Here is a 7,948-nt window from a genome sequence, read left to right as displayed (position 1 = left end):
CGGGAAAATAATTCCGAATCCTAATTGAAGCATGCATAAACTTCCTCAAAGGACATAGCTGAACACAAGTAAACATAACCTTCTGCAAAGGACATAGTCCAACACAAGTAAAATGTACAATATTCTCACTAGAACTTTTATCACAAACTACAGGAAACAACGACTTATAAAATGCAGCAAATTATATACACTCGTTCTAATTCATACTAAATAAATGCATCACACTGAAAAACCATTGTGCATAAAATGTAAACAGATCTGAATAGTTCTGCATACAGGGCTCTATCATCCATTTTGTTTGTAGGGTACTCTATAGCATGTGATCAACAATTCAAGAATTGAACTAAAAAAAGGCAAATATAATCCTGAAAGGGTTTTATTATTGCCACATTCTCGTATCAAAATTAATGTTTCCCAACTGATCTCTTATAAGGCAAAAGTATCAACAAGTACTTATTTACATTACTCCACTGAGATAACAAAAGGTAGTCCTCTACATAGTATTAGCATATTACAGTAAGATTATTAAAACGTGTGCCAGAAAACACACATTTCATGAAACAATCCAAATTACGACATGTAATTATTATAACACAAAATAGTGTTTTGTCTCTAGGTATGTAAAATGAGACTGTTGTACCACATGTCCCAAAGTTTCAACAACGTGAACTTGACAAGAAAGAAAATCATGCAGATCACAGAGTAAATCTGCAGCTATCAATATTAGATATCTAGATTGTTTACTAGCCACCTGAGATAGTTCCCTCACTGTAAGCTCCTTCACTCGCAGAGGTGCTGGAATCTCTTTGTGATTTGATCTCATAAGCCCATTCAAGTCCTGCGCAGTAATGCAGGTCAGGATTGAATCTTCTGTCATTCATATCAGGAGGCAGAAATGCCCCATTCTCAATCAAAAATTCAATAGCCTTCTTGTTCTTCTCTTTTGCTGCATTGTGCAGAGGAGTCCCTGCATTGTAAAAAACATAGATAACCCACTATTTAAAAATGTCAAAAAAATTCTCTTGTTGAAGAATATGATAATATCTAAAAATAAAGCTGGTTTTACTTAGTAAATACTGATACTCTTGACAAATCAAGAAGGAAATACTGCAAAAGCTGTTCATACACAAATAATTATACCCTTGACCTTTTGTTTATGAAAGACAGAAACCTTCTAAGTTTAAAATTGATGATGGCGGACAAACCCAAGCCAATTTATAATAATCATATAAGAATCACTACTTACATCCACAACCACCCTTAGTACGAGCATCGATGTTAGCACCTCGTTCTAGTAGCTCATCCATCACTTTCAAATGTCCACCAATAGCTGCCAGGTGTAAAGGAGTTGCTCCAGGTGATTTGGGGCCCCAGGAGACTACATTTACATCTGCCCCTTCATCCAATAAACGTCTCACCTACATATTCATTTAAATGGTACATAGTTAGTAATAGAACTAAAGATTCCCAAACTAAAGAAACTTAAGAGCTTCTCTCATTATGCTTCCGATAGCTAGCAATACAAAGTAATAGGCAATGTATTGTTTGGATAACTAGCATTTGTATTACTATCATATACTAAATTAGTTTACAATTAATGAGTTGGTATTATTTTTATAAGAACTATCGTATACATTTACTTTTACGTTAGTAAACTTTATATTGAGATTCATAATTTACTAAGTTGCCCATCCAAATTTGGGTTTAAATACGTTCAATTTTTTTGGGGCGGATTTGGGTTTGTCTGTACAAAGTACACCATTATACTAATAGTAAAGCAGCATAGCAAAATACACCACCATATCCATGTTCCAGTTCAAAAGGATATTAATTGCACCATTTAGTCATACATACAACATCATACACTTGCTTGGTCACATGCACATAAAATATTTCCATATCAAGGGGACAAGACAGTTTGCAAATGAAAGGGATCATCAAAGGATAAGTGCAATTATCTGGATTTTATTTTTATTGGTTAGAGGTTTTCTAACCATGCTAGATCAAAAGTTAAGATTCAAATTTTAAGCCCTGGATTCAAAGATATCGTTGCTGTTTTTAAAGAAAAGCCTCTATTATTGTCAATCTGGATTTCACCTATTGCCAATCTGGATATCTTCTATAAGCAAGTTTTATTTTTCATTCACAAATGCACATATAAACCAGCCTTTTTGGACTTTTTAGTGGTGAATTTGAGGGTTTGAAGTGTCAAATAGACCACATTAGGCTCATAAAAGTTTTTAAAAAATTAACACAAAATACAGCACAGGTTTGGCTGCTAGGCAGCAAATTCTTCCAAATTCTGCCCGGATTCCTCTCACAGAAATTGCAGCAAAACTTGTGGCTCTGTAGGCAAATTTAACTAGGACCAGACTTTGAAGGTTGCTGGAGACTGGTAACTTAGATAAATTAACTTTTAACTGGAGTTTAAATATGACTTAAGTACTCTAATAATGCAATGCTAATATTAATTATCTTATAATTACTATTAGGTGCAATTTATTGCAATTAATTTTACAATTTGTAATTTACATCACAATTATCTGTTATGATCTTAATTTAGTTGAATTTTATTAATAGTTAGCTTAAGATTCTATGTTCTAACAGGTCTAAATTTTTATTATTAATAAAACTTTTATAAGGTTTTTATTTATCTCATATTTTATTTATATTTTCTATTAAAGCTTTTTTTTCTAAATTTTCATATACTAAACCATAAAAGTCCAGGTTGTAAAAGACAATACCCAAAAACTGGCCTCTCTTAGTTTTTACTGATCTTTACAAGTCATCAACAAATAAACCTTACTCTTCCTGTGATCTTTTTCTTGGATTCTTCAATTCTGAGCAGTTTGTTTCAAGATAAACCTCCCAATTCAAACCAAAATCCAAATCACATCCTTTGAGGCTAGAATAGTTGCAACCATTGCCTTAAGGGAAACAACTGGAACAATCAATGATGATGATATTCAGCACACAAAAACCAAGTGTTTTTCTCAACATAAGTCAAAACTTGACTACCTTGCACTACAGTTGCCTTGAAGCGTATTTTGGGGGACTGAAAGAGACTGGCTACTCAAAAGAGAAGAAAATGGTGCCATTTCTTAGTTTACATATTTCCCCCATCTCTGGTCACTGACCAGCAAAGGATGTTTTACAGGCAAACCCTTTCTAATAGCCGGCGCAACATAGATGCAGGCATAACTGGAGCAGGAGTCACTAAAAGTCACAACAGACATGGTGAGAATTTTGGAACCATGAAGGCTCTTAGTTTCCATGAATTCGAATGGAAGACAGGGCAATATTACCCATACAAAAGTAGAGAAAATATTGGGGATCAAAACTATGAAATCAATGCTAAATGCAGAGAAAATCTCCTGACAATCCCACAGACAAGCTTGTGCAGTTCAAAAACAGGAAAGCAGGGCTTAATCCAGGAAAAATCATCCTGAAACTCCCAGAGAGCAGCTTGTGAAACAAATTCACAATCTTTAGTTAGTTAATCTCAACAATGAAAAAAAAAAAGCACAGGGATGAGTAAAATACTAAAGATTTCATCTTGCATGTTTGGTTTCCAATGCTTAAAGACCCACATAAATAAGTGTCATTATTTTCTCACCCTTGAAACTCACATCATGCTCAATAGATTTTCTTCACAATAATGCAGGTGTAATTCACAATGAAGTACCTCATTGTTCAATTTAGTTTGTGGAGCTTCAGCATAAGGTTGCAGTTTGCTGGAGTAGTCAGACACTCTTTGGTATTAAGAGAAACCTTTGCTGTGTCATTGGTTGCACAAGATTGATTACTGAATATCAAACAGCCAGAAAAACAATAACAGGATTAGAGGTGGACTATACAGAGACAACACCAGCAATGCCAAGGCTGGAGGAACCTATTACAACAGAACTGGAGTTTCCAAGAGCAACATGTAATGGCAATTTCACGTGCAGGTAGACTGATTAGTGTGGCTCACCATTCCAATGGGATCCACCATTAAAGGATTGGATTCAACTAATGAATGCATAAAAACGAAGCCAACCCAAAAGCATGAGCAGAATATCACACTACAGTCATGTGATACAGAAAACCAAAACTACATGCAAGATTGTCTTCTGGTGGTCAAAGGAAATAATAGCAATTTTAAGCCTGTCAATAGCCAAAAAGCTGAAGAGAAGGTAATAAAAAGTATCAGACACAAGCCACAAATTTTAATGAGAACCAAAAGGTCAAGGGTACCCTGAACTTTGAAGCAAGCACAACATCATTCAAAAGAATGACATGACTAATAGAAAGATAAGAGAGCAAAGAAAAAGAGAAAAGGAAAAAAGTAGAGAGAAAAATAAATTTTTAAAAAACCCTGTCTGCACCTAGCAGCACCAGACTGTAAGGATGGACTGGGTACAAACCTGATCTGGATCTGATAGGTTTTCTGAGCAAACTAGTAACATATATTTATAGGCATTAATGTAGGAAAGAAGAAGATATGCAATTAATCAAAGAGAGATGATTCAAATTTTAATGCCATAAGTGTCAATACATGGGACCTACTTCACTAACAAAATCCCACAAAGGATCCTTCCTTGCCAAGTGCAAATGACTAAAAATACAATAAAACTGAGATACTGATTCGTCTGGTATAGGCTAGGCTTCCGCATCGGATGTGGACAGATTCCAGATGCATCTGGAAGCCCTGCGGAAGCTGGTCGGAAGCCAGCTACAGGCTCTTGGATGTGTTTGGAAGCCAGGTCTCATTAATGTAGGAAAGAAGAAGATATGTAATTACTCAAAGAGAGAATATTCAAATTTTAATGCCATAAGTGTCAAAACATGGGACCTACTTCACTAACAAAATCCCACAGAGGATCCTTCCTTGCCAAGTGCAAAGGACTAAAAATACAATAAAGCTAAGATACTGATTCGTCTGGTATAGGCTAAGCTTCCGCATCCGATGTGGACGGATTCCGGATGCATCCAGAAGCCCTGCAGAAGCTGGCTCTGGCTTCCAAACGCATCCGGGAACCAGCTTCCACAGGGCTTCCGGACATACCCGGGAGCATCCACAGGCCCAGAGACCAAAAGGCCCAAAAAAAAACAATGATAATGAGATCCTGCTTCAAAGAATGGATGCAATAGTAGCATTGGCGGCAGACACAAGAGAGCATGCCGCATAGAAACAATATAAATGTGGAGTAAGAGAGGAGCTTCAGGTGGCAGTAAATGAATTCAGGTCAAAGAAATCATATCCTAAGGGATACTGAAGGTATAATTGGAGGTCAGAATACACAGATCCACAAGAGGAATGCAAACATTGGAGTAAATACCTTGGCAGCAAAGCATTGCATAGTCAAAATAATTATAATCTGTTCAATTAATTGTAATTGTCATCACCCAAGAAAGCAAGACATTGTGATTTGGTTTTAAGACTAAAGAATCTGGACTGTTCCACTGTTTCATCAATTGTTGTCCCACATGTTTTTGGATTTTGTGCTTCAATAAAAAAAAAATAACTCTGACCACAGAAGCCAATAATCATATTCTTTTCAACGATGGCCTTTTTTTGGCTTCCCATAAGCTGTTGAAGGCGTGATTTCTTAAAAGAATATTAAAGCTTGAAAAAGAAAGGGTTGCCAGGGTACTTTTAGAGTTGCAATGGCAAGCTAATTCTAAAAGCAATAAAGAGTAAAAAAATTATCAAGCATATTATATATATATATTTTTATTTTTTTTCCTCCCACATCTACATCCAAAAAAAATCCCTGCTTCCGGAATCCGCATCTGAATCGGTAACTTAGCAATAAAGGATGAAGTTGAGTTTGTTTCCCAGACCACGATGGTGGAATGGATACCCCTCCTATCCTTCACTCAAAAAATCCCTCCAACGATCCATGCTTGCCAAGTGTTAAGATCTAAAATACAATAAGGGATGAAGTTGAATTGTGCTCCACATCACAATGGTGGAATGGATACAATAAGAGATTCTATTGAGTTTGTGTCCCACATCACAATGGTAGAATGGATAGCCTTCCTGAGTAGATTGTGTTACATCCCATTTTTCCATTATTTCTCATACTAATATTTTATTATGCTCTTTTTTGGGGATTCAAGAACATGAATGTTGAATGATTAAGACGTTGGTTAATCATTATATTAGGAGGATAAATTATGTGAAATGATGAAATTATACCTTTGATGATCTTGTCAATAACAAGCATTATATTTTACAAAAAATGTGTTGATATATGTATACACATTATGTTATCCAACTACAATATACCGGGTTAATGCAGTGGATGCAGGAGAAGTGCTTTCCCAGAGAAAGAGAGAGAGAGAGAGAGAGAGAGAGAGAGTATCACCGGGGAGAGCGAAGTAAATCCTGCAGAAAATCCATGATCGTCAAGAATATGAGATCACACATACTCACACACTGGCAACTGTTTTCTGTGGAATTAATATGGTTAACTGTTAATTTGCAAACTGTAAGTGCTTTTTTGACTTCTTATCAAGGTTTGAACTACTCTCCAAACTCTTGCAACTGCATAGAATAAAAGTTTGACTGTGTGATTTTCTTTGGTACTAAGCGATCCTCCCTGTACTACATCTATATCTTCTTAAGAAAAAATAATGTGTGGTTATACATTTTTGAAGTCTGAAAGGATGCTTTCATGTTTATAAATCTGAGAAAAGAAATCATGCATACTTGTTTACGCATATATATTTGTCTTCTAGATTCGAGTAATATATAGATAATGGAAAATCAAATACAACAAACAATCCATTATCTAACATAAACAAAATCAGCCCTTTCAGAGTGAAACAAATATATCTATAAAAGAACAGAAACTCACCGATTTCAGATCGCCTTTGCGTGCTCCAATATGAAGAGAAGTCCAACCCCTGTCATCTATTTCATGGGGGTTGGGCATAGACCGCCTGCGGGTCAACCTTCGAAATGAAAACTGCCTTTCTTGAGGCATAATACACCGAACTCAAATTCAATTCAGAAAAGTGTTATTTCCTCGCCAGGAAAAAAACCCAAATTTAAGAGGATCGAAAATTTTCTCCTTGAAACCCTAATCCCCTCCAAGGCAAAGTTTCTGTCGATGTTGCCCTCCAATTAAAACCGCGGATGAAAGAAAACCCCTTGAACAGCCCAGGAACTTAATGAAATGCAGAAAACCGAAGACAGAATGGGTGCGAGTTTACATTATCAAAGTTCTGTGAAACAGGGAGTAGAAAGAAATTACTTGGGTAAGGCGAAGGGATTAAGGCCTGGTCCCAACACACGCAAATTCTGTAGAGCAAAACCTGCCACGATCAGACTCGCCAGGACGGCCGTGATAAACATTGCTCAAAACCCTACTATAGTCTTCAATGAGGAAAAAAAAATGAGGAGCAAAACTACTGATTCGGAAAGCCTTCAAAAATTATGCGCTCCACCATACTGATTGGATATCAATGGCCTGTAACACAGATACTTGTTTCTGCCCCTGCGTTTAAACGTCTGCGTGGATGATTGAGCTAAATTGATACCAACGCCAATGCCTTTGATGTAAAATAGCAGGAATATGAACGCCTATATGATATATATACCCAGGCTATTCGGGTCGGCTAAGAAGGTACTTCTTCGTGAATGTAGCAATATTGGCAGTCCACATATGCGCATAGAAATAAATAAATTATCTTAGGTTTTTAAATGGTATATTAGATTTCTTTTAACTATATATAGCTATTGTTCTATCTTTTAGGTAAGAAAGACAATGTTGTGAGATCTATTGTGTAAACCAGAGTCAAAAAGTGTCTATTTCAAATTTTTGTTCAAAACATATTTCTTGTTACCACATTACTCATTTGTTTGGACTATTATATACAATTGATCCAATACTTAAGCAAAAATGCCCCAATAATCGCGTTGTATTAATACCAATGAAGTTGCACAATCAATCTAATT

At 36.0% G+C, this 7,948-nt stretch overlaps 1 protein-coding gene across 1 annotated transcript; it reads right to left on the bottom strand.

The window, feature by feature from the left end:
• Window positions 1–360: 360 nt before the first annotated feature.
• On the bottom strand, window positions 361–7,556 carry LOC149575640 (phytochrome-interacting ankyrin-repeat protein 2-like). Its single transcript, XM_089815406.1, has 3 exons — window positions 6,846–7,556; window positions 1,247–1,418; window positions 361–967 (listed from the first exon to the last, which is right to left on the bottom strand). Exons 1-3 carry the CDS (start codon window positions 6,972–6,974, stop codon window positions 744–746), a joined length of 525 nt encoding a protein of 174 aa, XP_089671532.1. The 5' UTR covers window positions 6,975–7,556; the 3' UTR covers window positions 361–743.
• Window positions 7,557–7,948: the final 392 nt, after the last annotated feature.

This window comes from Cupressus sempervirens, chromosome 2, assembly GCF_028749045.1.
Source record: "Cupressus sempervirens isolate cs-2001-9-10 chromosome 2, ASM2874904v1, whole genome shotgun sequence".
Lineage (NCBI taxonomy): Eukaryota > Viridiplantae > Streptophyta > Pinopsida > Cupressales > Cupressaceae > Cupressus > Cupressus sempervirens.
This window is presented reverse-complemented; position numbering and strand designations above follow the sequence as displayed.

Excerpts from the sequence above, each read along its gene's own strand:
- LOC149575640 (XM_089815406.1), bottom strand. The coding sequence starts at position 6,974 with ATGCCTCAAGAAAGGCAGTTTTCATTTCGAAGGTTGACCCGCAGGCGG. Across the intron at positions 1,419-6,845 it reads GCAAAGGCGATCTGAAATCG|GTGAGACGTTTATTGGATGA; the intron begins GTGAGTTTCTGT and ends ATGAATATGTAG. Across the intron at positions 968-1,246 it reads TACTAAGGGTGGTTGTGGAT|GGACTCCTCTGCACAATGCA; the intron begins GTAAGTAGTGAT and ends TTTACAATGCAG.